This window comes from Rhinatrema bivittatum, chromosome 16, assembly GCF_901001135.1.
Source record: "Rhinatrema bivittatum chromosome 16, aRhiBiv1.1, whole genome shotgun sequence".
Classification (NCBI taxonomy): domain Eukaryota; kingdom Metazoa; phylum Chordata; class Amphibia; order Gymnophiona; family Rhinatrematidae; genus Rhinatrema; species Rhinatrema bivittatum.
In genome coordinates this window covers 46,072,037-46,088,847 of record NC_042630.1, presented here as the reverse complement: position 1 = coordinate 46,088,847, position 16,811 = coordinate 46,072,037, and the positions used below count along the sequence as shown (strand labels likewise).

At 44.5% G+C, this 16,811-nt stretch overlaps 2 protein-coding genes across 2 annotated transcripts; both read left to right on the top strand.

Annotated features, from left to right (window-relative positions):
• Positions 1–571: 571 nt before the first annotated feature.
• On the top strand, positions 572–1,812 carry LOC115077617 (olfactory receptor 2B6-like). Its single transcript, XM_029579913.1, has 2 exons — positions 572–1,471; positions 1,654–1,812. Exons 1-2 carry the CDS (start codon positions 572–574, stop codon positions 1,810–1,812), a joined length of 1,059 nt encoding a protein of 352 aa, XP_029435773.1.
• A 14,049-nt stretch (positions 1,813–15,861) lies between these two features.
• Positions 15,862–16,797, top strand: LOC115077616 (olfactory receptor 1L4-like). Its single transcript, XM_029579912.1, has one exon. It carries the CDS (start codon positions 15,862–15,864, stop codon positions 16,795–16,797), a length of 936 nt encoding a protein of 311 aa, XP_029435772.1.
• The last annotated feature ends 14 nt before the right edge of the window (positions 16,798–16,811 follow it).

Genomic DNA, 16,811 nt, shown 5'->3' with positions numbered 1-16,811 from the left:
ATTTATCAAAATTGTGTTGCCTACATTGTTTTTGTTTTCTCAACTGCAAAAACGTTATCACACTACCATTCATTCTTAAACATTCATTCCTATCTCCCAGGTCTAATTCCCAGCTTTGTTAGAGACTGGTATAACTAATTTTAAAACCCCTTTTCTTTCAGACACAGGATAGGATGAGAACATGTGCTAACAGAACCCCTTGGTTGTACAAAGAAAGGCCAACGCATTGCCAATGAGTTGACTGTGACAACTAATGAAGTACAGATCACTGCTGACCAAACATTTGAGCACCCGTAGAGCTCAATGACATCTTTTCCAATTTCTTGGAGTGTTTTCAGTGGCAAACCAGATCCTGTGATTGGAAGAGGACTACCTTACCTTCAGGAAAAGGGTTAATACCTCTTTATTTCAACATATATTTGGGTATTTTAAATGATTGTTAGCTGTGTATAATAGGCTTTTGATTTTGGTTTTATTTTAGGTGGCCATATTTATTTTCTATGCTTATTGTATGTATTTTCATGTTTTATGTTTATTGTGTGATTTATGGTGTTCTTTGCTTGAAACAAGCATGGTAGCCCCAGTGGATGTGGAAAATATGACGATAGTGACAAACTTCATTATTTTGGGACTTTCTGATAATCCCCAGCTGCAGTTTCCCCTTTTCCTGGTCTTCCTGCTCATCTACCTGATCACCCTGCTGGGGAACCTTGTGATTATCACAGTGACCTGTGCTGACCCCCGCCTGCACACCCCTATGTACTTCTTCCTCAGTAACCTGTCACTCATAGACATCTGCTCCACCTCCACTATCATCCCAAAATTGCTTGTGAACTTCATCTCTGGGATAAGAGCATTTCCTATGTGGGGTGCATTGTGCAGCTCTATTTCTTCGGGGGCTTTGGGGGGTACTGAAGACTTCCTCCTCACTGCCATGGCTTATGACCGCTATGCTGCAGTCTGCAAGCCCTTGCACTATTCCCTCATTATGAATCAGAGAGTCTGTGTCCTGCTGGCTGCTGCTTCCTGGATCATAGGCTCTCTACTGTCTGAGATGATTACAGCTTCTGTCACCCGCCTTTCATTCTGTGCCTCTAATGTGGTTGATCATTTCTTCTGTGATCTCATGCCATTGTTAAAGCTTTCCTGCACTAACACGGCCAGCACACAAAGCATAGTGTTTGTTATAGGTGCATTGATGGCGGTGCCTGCCTTCTCCGTGACTCTTGTATCTTACACCTACATCGTCTCAGCCATCCTGAGGATCCGCTCTGCAGAGAGGAAGCAGAAATCCTTCTCCACCTGCTCTTCTCACCTCACCGTTGTCTCTGTGTATTATTTGTCAATGTTTTGTTTGTATCTGAGACCTGCTTCGACATACTCCCAGGAGCAGGGTAAAATCCTATCTGTGGTTTTCATTACTCTTGTCCCCATGCTGAACCCCATCATTTACAGTCTGAGGAACAAGGAGGTAAAGAACGCAATTAGGAAGGTCATAGGGATGTAGCTTATGGGAGCAGATGGTAAATCACAGTAGCTACCATTATAGAAGATTCCAATTTCTAATGGAGATCAAGATGATTCTCCCTTTAAAACAGAAAAGGAAGATCCCTGGTTTCATCCTTGTGTTTGGTCTTTTATTCTTCTGCTCAGCTGGGGTTTGTGGATGAGGCAGAAGCATTCACAGCCCCCTGGAGGAGAGAGTTGTGGTCATTGCTCAAGGATGACCCCCAGTGGCTGAATTTGGAACTTATGATTGCAGGGTTTCTGGAAGCTTCACCAGCACATGGACCCAACCCAGGACTGCAATAACATTGGGGAGGAAGAGACTTGTGCATTAAGAATTGTGAGTAAAGACTAAGGGAATGAGTCTCATTCTTTTATAGTGTGTGAGACTGGGGTTAAACTGGAAGAGGATCTGGGAATCTTGTTCCTGTCTCTTTTGGTGAAGGAAGGCTAATAATTTGGAAGAAAAAAGCATATTTATGGTTGTTATGAAGGAAGAATGGTAGTCTGGGCCATGCCCGCACCATTTTTAAAGATGGCGCCGGCCATTCAGTGCTGCTCCTACCATGTGACAGGGGCTGGCCAATGGCACGGATACCCTGTCACATGGTAAGGGCAAAGGGCCATCGGCGCCATTTTTATTAGCGCAGCTGACGGCCAGAGAGCGGGAGATTGCTCCCTGCGCCCCCACTGGACAACCAGGTAATTTTAAAATGTTTTTGGGGGGGTTGGGAGGGTGGGGAGGCTAAGGGGTCAGTTTTAAATGGTCAGGGTGGGTTTTTTGTTTATCGGATCGGGCGGAGCCGATAAACAAAAAACCAATCGGGCCGGACGATAAAAATTATAAGATTTGAATCAGAACTGGAACCGAAGCGATTCCGGTTCCAATTCATATCTCTAGTCTTAACCCCTGCTGTCTCTGTTCTGGTCCACTTCATCACCTTCATGACCAGCTTACTGAACCCACTAAATACATTTAGGAGAAGGAACTTTCTAGCAGTAGTGAAAGCCCTCCCACCATTCTATGTACCTTAAATGAGATTACACACTATTTACCAAACATCTGTCCACTGCCAATATCTACACACCAGCCCAAAGTAGGGGTGTTCAATAATTTGAGACACTGCTAAGCACAGATGTGATCTTCTGTGGAGTGAGTGAGGTAAATGCCACGCTTACATGTAAAGGTTCCTGTATCCCTCTAGGAGCTGCTTTTGCCATGTCCAGATATATGACACAGTCCTGTCCATGCAGCAGGTTAAAGGTGGCAGTTCTGGGAGGTGTGAGCAGGCACTGCACAGGAAACCTTGGACCTGCAGATACTATTTATATTGAATATATATTCAGGTGTTTTTTGATGCACATCTTTCTTCAGTAGTGAAAACACATTTCTTTTACTTACATTAGCTGCACCAAATTTGACTCTAATTCTCACAGACCTAGTTTGTTCATATGATTTCTGCTACATTTAAAGAAATAAGTCTAAAATCTACTATGGTGTATTAGTGCCAAATATCTCATGAAAAAACCAACAGGAACAATAAAAAAAACCTCACATGTACATACTTATTACATGAGAGACCGAGATAAAAAACAAGCTTTTGAAAACTTACTTAATACTAATATTTGCTTCACGAAAACAAAAAAAAACAACCCAACACTAAATTCAATAACACTTACCTCATTGCATGATTGAACAGTCCTTTTTCTTTGTTTCTTAACACCATGACCGTTGGAAGCAGAGAGCAATATTATTGAATTAGGGTAGTAATCACCAGGTAGTAACCACCAATCCAGCAAGTCACCCACATGCCTCTTCTCTTCATTCCCATCTTCTAGCCTTTATGGATACACAGTGTTTATCCCATGCCCCTTTGAAATCATTCTCAGTTTTAGTCTTGACCATTTCCTCTGGAAGGGCATTCTAGGCATCCACCACCCTCTCCATCAAAAAATACTTACTGAGATTGGTTCTGAGTCTTCCTCCTTGGAGTTTCAAATTGTGACCTCTAGTTCTACTGATTCTTTTCGAATGGAAAACATTTATTGTTGACCATGGATTATTAAAACCTTTCAAGTATCTGAAAGTCTTATCATATCAGCCCTCTCCTCCAGGGTATATATATTTAGGTGCTTCAATCTCTCCACATAAGTCATATTATGAAGACCATCCACCTTTTTGGTTGCTCTTCTCTAGACCACCTCTATCCTGTCTCTGGCCCTTTGGAGATTTGGTCTCAGAACTGAATACAGTACTCCAGGTGAGGCCTCAAGGCCCTATACAAGGGGATCATCACTTCTTCTCTCTTACAAGATATTCCTCTCTATGCAGTCCAGCATTCTTCTGGCTTTAGCTATCACCTTGTCACATTACTTCTTCGACTTCAGATCATTAGACTCTATCACCCCAAGGTCTCTCTCTTGTTTCATTCACATCAGGCCTACACCCTCCATCAACTACAGTTCTTTTGGATTTTCACACCCCATATGCATGACTCTGTACTTCTTGGCATTGAATCTCAGCTGCCATATCTTCAACCACTCTTCCAACTTCCTTAAATCCCATCTCATTCTTTCCAATCCTTCTGGCATGTCCACTCTGTTACAGATCTTAGTATCCTCCACAAAAAGACAAACCTTACCTTCTATCCCTTCCGCAATGTTGCTCACAAAGATATTGAACAGGACCGGTCCCAACACTGATCCTTGCGGCACTCAGCTTAACACTGCTCTCTCTTCAGAGTAAGTTCCATTTACCATCACACATTGTCTTCTGCCCATCAACCAGTTTGCAATCCAGGCCACCACCTTGGCACTCACTCCTAAGCTTCTCATTTTATTCATAAGCCTCCTGTGTGGGACCGTATCAAAAGTTTTGCTGAAATCCAAGTAGTTTACATTGAGTGCTCTTCCTTGATCCAATTCCAGTCACCCAATCAAAAAAAGTCAATCATATTTGTCTGACAAGACCTTCCCCTGGTGAATCCATGCTGCCTCTTGTCCAGCAATTCTTATGACTGTTCACTATTCTTTCCTTCAGCAGTGACTCCATTACTTTTCCCACCACTGAGATGAGGCTAACCGGCCTGTAGTTTACAGCCTCCTCTCTGTGGAGTGGAATCAAGCTGCTGGCACTAACTTTCAAAAAGGAGATAGAGCAGCTTTTAAACTAGAACAAAGGGGAAAGCTGACAATCACTCAACAGTGCATGGTTCAGAGAAATGTATCCTTGAATGTATCCTTGAAGAATACTAATGAAACAGGAGAGTTAGGGCATCCCAACAGAGAGTTTCCATTAAAAGCAAACATAGTCCATATGTCTATATGTAAAAAGTCAACAAAGCTAATGATTTCCGAATTATCCCAAACAACTGAAAAGCAGGTGATTTTAAACAAACAAAAAACATACTTTGAAATGTTTGTATGCCAATGCCAGAAGTCTAAGAAGTAAGATGGGAGAGTTAGAGTGTATAGCAGCAAATGATGAGATTGACATAATTGGTTGGTATCATAGAGACTTGGTGGAAGGAGGATAACCAATGGACAGTACTATATCAGGGTACAAATTATATTGTAATGATAGGGAGGATCAACTTGGTGGGGGTGTGGCACTTTTTGTCCGGGAGGATATAGAGTCCAACAAGATAAAGATCATACAAGAGACTAAATTAAATGCTCAGTAGAATATATTTGGGTAGAAATCCCATGTGTGTTGGGTAAGAGTATAGTGATAGGAGTATACTATCGTCCACCTAGACAAAATGGTCAGACAGATGATGAAGTGCTAAGAGAAATCAGGGAAGCAAACCAATTTGGCAGTGCAATAATAATGGGAGATTTCAATTACCCCAATATTGACTGGGTAAATGTAACATCAGGACTTGCTAGAGATATAAGTTCCTGGATGTAATAAATGATTGCCTCATGGAGCAATTGGTTCAGGAACAACAAGAGAGGGAGCTATTTTAGATTTAATTCTTAGTGGAACGCAGGATTTGGTGAGAGAGGTAACGGTGGTGGGGCCACTTGGCAACAGTGATCATAACATGATCAAATTTAAACTAATAACTGGAAGGGGGACAATAAGTAAATCTGCAGCTCTAACACTAAACTATTAAAAAGGGAAACTTTGATAAAATGAGGAAAATAGTTAGAAAACCTGAAAGGTGCAGCTCAAAGGTAAAAAGTGTCCAACAGGCTTGGACATTGTTTAAAAATACAATCCTAGTGGCGCAGTCCATATGTATTCCAAGCATTAAGAAAGGTGGAAGGAAGGCAAAACGATTACCGTCATGTTTAAAATGTGAGGTGAAAGAGGCTATTTTAGCCAAAAAAAATCCTTCAAAAATTGAAAGAATGATCCATCTGAAGAAAATAGGATAAAACTTAAGCATTGTCAAGTTAAGTATAAAACACTGATAAGACAGGCGAAGAGAGAATTTGAAATGAAGTTGGCCATAGAGGCAAAAACTCATAATAAAAACTTTTAAAAATATATCCAAAGCAAGAAACCTGTGAGGGAGTCGGTTGGACCATTAGATGACCGAGGGGTTAAAGGGGCTCTTAGGGAAATAAGGCCATTGCAGAAAGACTAAATTAATTCTTTGCTTCCGTGTTTACTAATGAGGATGTTGGGGAGATACCACTTCCGGAGATGGTTTTTCAAGGGTGATGAGTCAGACAAACTGAACAAAATCACTGTGAACCTAGAAGATGTAGTAGGCCAGATTGACAAACAAAAGAGTAGTAAATCACCTGGACTGGATGGTATGCATACTAGGGTTCTGAAGGAACTAAAAAATGAAATTTCTGATCTATTAGTTAAAATTTGTAACCTATCATTAAAATCATCCATTGTACCTGAAGACTGGAGGGTGGCCAATGTAACCACAATATTTAAAAAAGTCTCCAGGGGTGATCCGATTAACTATAGACCAGTGAGCCTGACTTCAGTGCCGGGAAAAATAGTGGAAACTATTCTCAAGATCAAAATCGTAGAGCATATAGAAAGACATGGTTTAATGGAACACAGTCAACATGGATTTACCCAAGGGAAGTCTTGCTTAACAAATCTGCTTCATTTTTTTTGAAGGGGTTAATAAACATGTGGATAAAGGTGAACCGGTAGATGTAGTGTATTTGGATTTTCAGAAGGCGTTTGACAAAGTCCCTCATGAGAGGCTTCTACGAAAGCTAAAATGTCATGGGATAGGAGGTTTAAAAACAGGAAACAGAGAGTATGATTAAATGGTCAATTTTCTCAGTGGAAAAGGGTAAACAGTGTAGTGCCTCATGGATCTGTACTTGGACCGGTGATTTTCAATATTTGTATAAATGATCTGGAAAGGAATACGATGAGTGAGGTTATCAAATTTGCGGATGATAGAAAATTATTCAGAGTAGTTAAATCACAAGCAGACTGAGATACATTACAGGAGGACCTTGCAAGACTGGAAGATTGGGCATCCAAATGGCAGATGAAATTTAATGTGGACAAGTGCAAGGTGTTGCATATAGGGAAAAAATAACCCTTGCTGTAGTTACACGATGTTAGGTTCCATATTAGGAGCTACCACCCATGAAAAAGATCTAAGCATCATAGTGGATAATACTTTAAAATGGTCGGCTCAGTGTGCTGCTGCAGTCAAAAAAGCAAACAGAATGTTAGGAATTATTAGGAAGGGAATGGTTAATAGAATGGAAAATGTCATAATGTCTCTATTTTGCTCCATGGTGAAACCGCACCTGAATACTGTGTACAATTCTTGTCGCCGTATCTCAAAAAAGATATAGTTGCGATGGAGAAGGTACAGAGAAGGGCAACCAAAATGATAAAGGGGATGGAACAGCTCTCCTATGAGTAAAGTCTGAAGCGTTTAGGGCTGTCAGCTTGGAGAAGAGACAGCTGAGGGGTATATGATAGAGGTCTTTAAGATTATGAGAGGTCTTGAATGAGTAGATGTGACTCTGTTATTTACACTTTCAAATAATAGAAGGACTAGGGGGCTTTCCATGAAGTTAGCAAGTAGCACATTTAAGACTTATCGGAGAAAATTCTTTTTCACTCAATGCACAATAAATCTCTGGAATTTGTTGCCCGAGGATATGGTTACTGAAGTTAGTGTAGCTGGGTTCAAAAAGGTTTGATTAAGTTCTTGGAGAAGTCCATTAACGGCTATTAATTAAGTTTACTTAGGGAATAGCCACCGCTATTAATTGCATCAGTAGCATAGGATCTTCTTAGTGTTTGTGTAATTGCCAGGTTCTTGTGGCCTGGTTTGGCCTCTGTTGGAAACAGGATGCTGGGCTTGATGGACTCTTGGTCTGACCCAGCATGGCAATTTCTTATGTTCTTATGAAGTGGGACCACCACCACTCTTCTCCAATCACTCAGCACCACTCCCATTTCTAGGGACCTATTGAACAGGTCATGCAGCAGACCCACCAGCACATCTCTGAGCTCCCTTAGTATCCTGGGATGAACCTCATCAGGCCCCATGGCTTTGTCCACTTCCAGTTTTCCTAGCTCTTTCCATACATTCTCATCTGTACATGGAACTTCATCTTCTCCACTCCCCTCCAGTTTCTTGTTAACTAACGACGGTCCCTCTACAGGGTCTTTTTTAGTGAACACCGAACTGAAGTGTTCATTTAATATATCTACCATTTCTTCATCTCTCTCCACACATTTATTCTTTTCACCTTTCAATTTCACTATACCACTTTGGACTTTTCTCTTTTTCTGATGTATCTGAAAAATGTTTAGTCACCTCGCTTTACCTCTTTGGCAATCCTTTCTTCCACTTGAATTTTTGCTTTCTTGATTACTTTCTTTGTCTCCCTGTTCCACATCTCTCATTTTCTCCCAGCCTTCTAGTTCTTCCTCCACGTACTTCCCCATTTCAACATAGTCTGTGTTTTTGAACTGCTAAACTTGGGTATTTGTACGACTTCTCCATATCCTATTTGTGATATGAAACCATATTCATTTGATGATCAATTGTGCAGAAGTGGACACCCCCCTGAACATTAAAGACATTATCTGTTAGTGAGCACTAAATCGAGGATAGCTCCTCCTTCTCTCGTGGGTTCCATTATCATTTGTTTGAACAGAGCTCCTTGAAGAGTATCTCTCTACTACTGTTAGATTCTGCAGAAGGGATTCTCCAGTCTACATCCGGCAGATTAAAATCTCCAACAATCACTTCTCTCTTCTTTTCCCATCTTTTGTATGTTTTCAACCAGATTGGTCAAGTTCTTCCATTTGATTTGGAGGCCGATAAACCACTCCAATAAAAATAGATGCTCCATCATCTTTTTTAGTACGGCCCATAATGCCTCTTCTTTGCCCCATCTTCCTTGCAGCTCCGATGCTTGGATATTGTTTTTGCCATAAAGAGCCACTCCTCCCCCTTTTCTGTCCTCTCTGTCCTTCCTTACCAAGTTATAGCGCAGTATGGCCATATCCCAATCATGAGATTCACTGAACCACGTCTCTGTGACAGCAAAACATCCAAGTTAGGGATGTGCAGCCAAAATGTTTTCATTGCATTCGTGATTCGGATTCGTCGGGGCGCAAATGCATTACATTTGGCCGCATGGCACCCCGATGCGTTAATAGGGTGAGTTAAATTTGTTGTCCCAGCTAAATTAAAATTAACTACAACCCCCCCACCCTCCTGACACCCCCAAGAGTTACCAAAACTCCCTGGTGGTCCAGCGGGAGTCCGCGAGCCATCCCTGCATTCTCACACCCTTGTTTGCCGGTTTCATCACGGCGCCGATAGCCTGTGTCACAGGGGCTACCGGTGCATTGGTCAGCCCCTGTCACATGGTCACAGCGCCATCTTGTGCTCCTACCATGTGACAGGGGCTGACCAATGGCACATTAGTATGTGACATAGTATGGACAAAGGCTATCGGCGCCATTTCGAGTCCTGGCATCGGATGGACGGCGTGCAGGAGGTCGCTCCGGACCCCCGTTGGACCCACAGGAACTTTTGTCCAGCTTGGGGGGGCCTCCTGACCCACACAAGACTTGCCAAAAGTCCAGCGGGGTCCGGGAGCGACATCCTGCACGCCTGCCGTCTGATGCCAATACTCAAAATGGCGCCAATTGCCTTCGCCCTGAGACTCAAAATGGCGCCGATCGACTTTGCTCTCACTATGTGTGACATACTGAGGGCAAAGGTGATCGGCGCCATTTTGAGTATTGGCATCGGACCGCCGGACCGCCACTGAATGACCTCCTGCAGTCGATCTCCTGCCGGCGCCATTTTCCGTACGGAAAACGATTCGCGGCAAGAAATCGCTTCCTGAACACCGCTGGACTCCAGAAACTTTTGGCCAGCTTGGGGGGGCCTCCTGACCCCCAGAAGACTTGCCAAAAGTCCAGCGGGGGTCCGGAACGACCTCCTGCGTTGAATCGTTTTTGTCTATGGCCGCCGCCATTTTGCGGCAGCCATTTTGCAAAATGGCGCCGGCTGAAGACAAAAGGATTCAATTGAGGGGGCCGTTCCGGACCGCCGCCGTTCTGGACCACCGCTGGATCCGCAGGTAATTTAAAGCATTTGGGGGGGGGGGTTCGGGAGGGTGGGGGATTTAATTTAAAGGGTCGGGGTGGGTTTTAGGGGGTTTTAGTGTGCCGGTTTTCCTGCCTCCCCCTTCCCCCGATTTACGATTTTTTAACGATAATCGGGGGAATTGGTATTGTATCGTGGCCCTAACGATTTTTGACGATTTAAAATATATCGGACGATATTTTAAATCGTCAAAAAAAGATTCACATCCCTAATGGTTGTAATGGAGAAGGTACAGAGAAGGGCAACCAAAATGATAAAGGGGATGGAACAGCTTCCCTATGAGGAAAGGCTGAAGAGATCAGGGCTGTTCAGCTTGGAGAAGAGACGGCTGAGGAGGGATATGATAGAGGTCTTTAAGATTATGAGAGGTCTTGAACTAGTAGATGTGACTCGGTTATTTTCACTTTCGAATAATAGAAGGACTAGGGGGCATTCCATGAAGTTAGCAAGTAGCACACTTAAGACTAATCGGAGAAAATTCTTTTTCACTCAATGCACAATAAAGCTCTGGAATTTGTTGCCAGAGGATGTGGTTAATGCAGTTAGTGTAGCTGGGTTCAAAAAAGGTTTGGATACGTTCTTGGAGGAGAAGTCCATTAATGGCTATTAATCAATTTTACTTAGGGAATAGTCACTGCTATTAATTGCATCAGTAGCATGGGATCTTCTTGGTGTTTGGGTAATTGCCAGGTTCTTGTGGCCTGGTTTTGGCCTCTGTTGGAAACAGGATGCTGGGCTTGATGGACCCTTGGTCTGACCCAGCATGGCAATTTCTTATGTTCTTATGTTCTTATCCTTGGAGTTGGGGGGTGCTCCCCCACTTTTTCCCTATCTGTGCTATGAGCAAGTTTTACCCTGCTGACCATCTGGGCTATGGAAACCTTCAGCGGATGTCAGAAGTGTTCGGAGGTCCCTTCTTCCCCGGGCTCTCACTCTCACTAGTTGTGTTCCCTACATCCTGTGACGGGGCCATGAGGTTTAGGACTCTTCGCCTTCTAGGCCTGGTGTGGAGGCAGGTTTTGGCTTCAGCTTATAAGAATATAAGAATATAAGATATGTCATACTGGGTCAGACAAAGGGTCCATCAAGCCCAGTACCCTGCTTTCAACAGTGGCCAATCCAAGTCACAAGTACCTGGCAAGTACCGAAATATTAAACAAATGCCATGCTACAACTTCCAACAAAAAGCAGTGGCTATTCACAATTGATTAATAGCAGTTTATGGACTTCTCTTCCAGAAACTTATCCAGAGGAAGGAACACTGGAGGGCATTCACCTTCAGGATGGAAGCCCCACCCATGGCAACTCAACTCAGGGAGTGGACCCTCATGCTTCTGGTGGTCCTTAGGGAGGGGAACAGAAGATAGGGACTAGGCCCCAGGGAGGAAAATCACAAATTGCTGCAGGGCCCCAAGGTGAGAGCCTATAAGCGTCCCCTAATCCCCAGGATGTTGTCAACTCCCAGGGAGGGAATACATCTATCACCCCCAAATCTCTAGAAGGGAAAAAACTCACCCACCCCTGAACCCCAGGGAAGGAAAGACCAGGGCACTTGAGTTCCCAGGGGAGAAATCCAATGGGGAAAGAGGAAATATAAAACTAAACCCACAGAAGGGGAGGAGCTGAGCCTGAGCACCCAAACTCCAGCTGTAAAATGATATACAGCCGTATTAGCCAGAAACCCCCTTCACCCATCCACTGGAAACTTCAGAGATGAGCCTGCAGTGATTCAAAAAGTCATCACAGGAGGGCGCTGCGGCCTAAGTTGAAAACACACTGTGCATTGTGATCGCTTCCGGGCACATACACGTGTATGCCCTGGCAGCCGCACAAGTAGTGGGGACAGAGAGTGTCCACTCCGCCAGCAAGGAGAATGGTAAAGCAGTAATATACCTGTGTTCTCTTGCATCTGTTCACCAGCTGATAGTGGAGGACATGTTCCACCCTTTAAAGCTCATTGATGCACAGGAGGTGAGGATAGTCTTAAATATTGTCCCCCAATTTCTCACAGAGGCTGGACTGAGGCAGCAGCTGAGCTTTCTAGGGAGAAGTGAGGTCTTCCATCTCTGTCCTTCCCATGGGATTTAAGAGTAAGCCATGAAAAGTGGAGTCTCATAGAAGGCAGGTCTAGATTAAACTTCCCAGGGGAAAAGAAGAAATAAAGGGATGGTTTCCTGTGTGGGATGGGGGACCATGCCGGAGGACCGGTGCTACCTGTGCCATGAAGGAAGGAGTGTCCTCAGGGGGAAAAAAGGGCCAGCTTCAGAAGCGGCAGGAGTCCACCTCTGCCGCAGTGCTCAAAAGTGGTACCCCGGATGACAGGACCCCCTCGATCCAGGAATGTTGGTCAACAGAATTGTTCCAACCACAGATAAGCAGGCTGTGGTGCCTCGGCAGGCCTCTGTGAGACCCACATCCCCTCCAGAGGTGCAACTCATTGGGTGTGGTTTCATCCCCCTCTAAAGGAAAGAAAAGTGACAAGAGGACTGAAAAAAGTTTAAAAGCAAAAGAAAAGAGGACAAATATGCTCCTTGTTCATGGAGTGGACACATCACCACCCCCCACACGAAGTGAGCCAGAAGTAAAGGGGCCCCCAACCTAAGAAGGGGAGCCAGGCATGCATCACACCTGTGAGTAAAATAGCCCATGGCTGGTGGGCCTCAGGTCCAGTTTGGGAAAACTGTTCACAGGGCTCCTCTGAGGGTTCACTAGCGGGGAAGGGGGAGGGAGAAAACACCAGGACAGAGAGAGCAAGAAGGTGAGGTGCATGAGACGAGAGACAAAGCAGGGGAAGACTTTGATCCTCCACCGACCCGAGTACTGGTGGATTGTGATGCTGCCTTGCCTACACAGGACTCCCTTCCCACCACTCCTTCTAAAGCTGGGGATGACAGGAAGAGGGGACTAAATACAGATCTGGCAACCAACCACACGAGCGAAAAAAGGCAGTTCAGCTGGAACCTCAACTTAGAGTCTTGCCCTCCCAGCAAAAAGAAGAAGAAAAGGGCCAGTTACCATGCTTTCCTCAGCTGCTTGCCCCAGATTCATTAGGGGTACCCCTGCAGTGCTTGTGAGTCTTCCTTCCGATATGACCCAATCCCAGACCTCCCCCTTTTCAGACCACTTCCCTATGAAGGTAATAAGGTGGAGGCAAGTGTATCTGTCCTCCACATGCACCCACAGATACCAATCCATTGATTGAAGAGATTTTGGAGCGGATGGGCAAGCCACTGGAGAGAGAACCAGGGGAAGATCAGGGTGTGGAGTTAATGCACATCCTAAGTGACTACAAGCAAATGGAATTGTGCAAAGGAGAAGGATCAGAATCCGACCTTCCCCTCCTGTTAGCACTAATTCCACCGGAGAGCAAGGCCTTCAGATAAACGGGGAAGGTAGCCCAGTGGAGGAGGATGTAGAAGTTCCTCCCCTGCCCATCATTGAGCTAGAAGGCCTGATATCACTTTCAAGGCCTAGGGGGAGGTCCATTTCCCCACACAGAGAGATAGGGAATGAGGGCAACCCTGTTGAGCGAGGGTCAGTGGATTGCATAGAATCCCTTGACCCTCTGGGGCCCCTCCATACCCTGGCTCAGCCAACCCTTCTTTTACCTCAAGCTACCCATTGGCACTTAAATAACTCAGGCCAGACTTCCCCTCACTTGCCATCTGACCTCCTTGCCATATGCTGAGATGTGGGGAAGGGTTGTCTCAGGCATCTCTGTTGGCAATATGTCAGAGATGTCAACGGGGAGCGGCATCTCCAGACAGAGTGGCTCAAGGCGATGCTGCTGCTGAAAATAAGAAGCTCACCCTTCAGTGAGGCTGAGGGGCTTTTGTAGCTCGCAAGTCCAGTTGTTATGAGAAATGAACTGCAGCTCCAGCTTCTTCTATGAACTGGAGGGGGAAGAAGCAGTGGATGACCTGTTTGCTCTCCACGGATGGAACCCCCTTTCACGGAATCAGAGGGGATTAGGGTGAGAGCGCAGGAATTTTACTCAGCTCTCTTCTCTCCGGACCCTGTCAACCCCAATGCCTACAGGGACCTGTGGGAGGGGCTTCCTATGCTCAGTCAGCACGGCAGGGAGAGACTGAAGAAGACCTGTACTCTGTCTGACCATACTGGTGTGCTAGGTCAGATGCTTAACAATAAAACACCAGGCACTGATGAACTGACCATTGAGTTCTTTGATCTCCTAGGACCTGATCTCCGGTGACTCCTATGGACGCCTGGGAGACTGGGGTCCTCCCTTTTTCCCAGGTAACCTGAAATGCAGTCTGGAGGAGAGGATCCAGGATGGGGAGGGAGATAAGGACCTGGTATCAAACTGCCTCATGGAAGAGTCGATACAGCCATGGTCAGCCCCAGGCAGCCTCAAGCAGGAAAGGATAACATAGAAGAGGATGGATTATAGAAAATGCACTGAGTAACTTTCTGGTCCAGTAGATGTTAAGACTCAGTCCTTTCCACTTTTGAACCTCCTGTACTGCTGAATTTTAATCCATCTACAAGCAAAGCCAGAAGAGGTGCTCAGGGCTTCTACTGCTGCTCCAACTTAGGTTGAAAGGTAAAGAGGATGGTACAAAGAGAGAGATGGGCATGATGAGATGTTCTGGGTTGATTGCCATCCTGTTTCTCTTAAGGATAATAACTGCTTCTCTGTGCAGGTTACCTCAATGCATCCTTTCCTTCATTTCCAATCTCTAACCTCAAGATCAAGGCCAAGAGCCCTGCATCCTGTCTCTGACAGTGGCCATTCTGGGTAAGCTGGAAGCACCTGGCAGATCCTGCTCTTTTTCTCACAGGGAGTTTATCATGACTCAGTCTACTCCCTGTGATCCAGAAGATCCACAAGGATCTGATTTGCCACAAAAATAGGGTTGAATCTGTCTGAAGGGACTTCAATTAAACTGGCTCTGATTAAACTGAAAATACAGAACTTAATATCTCAATATAAAACATTATTATGCAATTTAAAGTGTGCTCTTGTGTTAGAATAGTGAACTAGGAACCAAATGAAATTCTAAGCTCTAATTCCCAGTTCTGCCTCTGGTTCTGCAATGTTGGGATAGTCACTTGATCTCTCTGTATCTGAGTTCATTTTTAAGCAAGTTTTTATTGAAAAATCAGAATACTATCAATTGTATAGACAAGTTAACATTTACAACTAAAAGCAGCATCTTATCTCTGATGCCGTATTCATATATTTATCAAAATTGTGTTGCCTACATTGTTTTTGTTTTCTCAACTGCAAAAACGTTATCACACTACCATTCATTCTTAAACATTCATTCCTATCTCCCAGGTCTAATTCCCAGCTTTGTTAGAGACTGGTATAACTAATTTTAAAAACCCCTTTTCTTTCAGACACAGGATAGGATGAGAACATGTGCTAACAGAACCCCTTGGTTGTACAAAGAAAGGCCAACGCATTGCCAATGAGTTGACTGTGACAACTAATGAAGTACAGATCACTGCTGACCAAACATTTGAGCACCCGTAGAGCTCAATGACATCTTTTCCAATTTCTTGGAGTGTTTTCAGTGGCAAACCAGATCCTGTGATTGGAAGAGGACTACCTTACCTTCAGGAAAGGGTTAATACCTCTTTATTTCAACATATATTTGGGTATTTTAAATGATTGTTAGCTGTGTATAATAGGCTTTTGATTTTGGTTTTATTTTAGGTGGCCATATTTATTTTCTATGCTTATTGTATGTATTTTCATGTTTTATGTTTATTGTGTGATTTATGGTGTTCTTTGCTTGAAACAAGCATGGTAGCCCCAGTGGATGTGGAAAATATGACGATAGTGACAAACTTCATTATTTTGGGACTTTCTGATAATCCCCAGCTGCAGTTTCCCCTTTTCCTGGTCTTCCTGCTCATCTACCTGATCACCCTGCTGGGGAACCTTGTGATTATCACAGTGACCTGTGCTGACCCCCGCCTGCACACCCCTATGTACTTCTTCCTCAGTAACCTGTCACTCATAGACATCTGCTCCACCTCCACTATCATCCCAAAATTGCTTGTGAACTTCATCTCTGGGGATAAGAGCATTTCCTATGTGGGGTGCATTGTGCAGCTCTATTTCTTCGGGGGCTTTGGGGGTACTGAAGACTTCCTCCTCACTGCCATGGCTTATGACCGCTATGCTGCAGTCTGCAAGCCCTTGCACTATTCCCTCATTATGAATCAGAGAGTCTGTGTCCTGCTGGCTGCTGCTTCCTGGATCATAGGCTCTCTACTGTCTGAGATGATTACAGCTTCTGTCACCCGCCTTTCATTCTGTGCCTCTAATGTGGTTGATCATTTCTTCTGTGATCTCATGCCATTGTTAAAGCTTTCCTGCACTAACACGGCCAGCACACAAAGCATAGTGTTTGTTATAGGTGCATTGATGGCGGTGCCTGCCTTCTCCGTGACTCTTGTATCTTACACCTACATCGTCTCAGCCATCCTGAGGATCCGCTCTGCAGAGAGGAAGCAGAAATCCTTCTCCACCTGCTCTTCTCACCTCACCGTTGTCTCTGTGTATTATTTGTCAATGTTTTGTTTGTATCTGAGACCTGCTTCGACATACTCCCAGGAGCAGGGTAAAATCCTATCTGTGGTTTTCATTACTCTTGTCCCCATGCTGAACCCCATCATTTACAGTCTGAGGAACAAGGAGGTAAAGAACGCAATTAGGAAGGTCATAGGGATGTAGCTTATGGGAGCAGA

Excerpts from the sequence above, each read along its gene's own strand:
- LOC115077617 (XM_029579913.1), top strand. The coding sequence starts at position 572 with ATGGTAGCCCCAGTGGATGTGGAAAATATGACGATAGTGACAAACTTC. Across the intron at positions 1,472-1,653 it reads ACAGTCTGAGGAACAAGGAG|CTGGGGTTTGTGGATGAGGC; the intron begins GTAAAGAACGCA and ends TCTTCTGCTCAG.
- LOC115077616 (XM_029579912.1), top strand. The coding sequence starts at position 15,862 with ATGGTAGCCCCAGTGGATGTGGAAAATATGACGATAGTGACAAACTTC.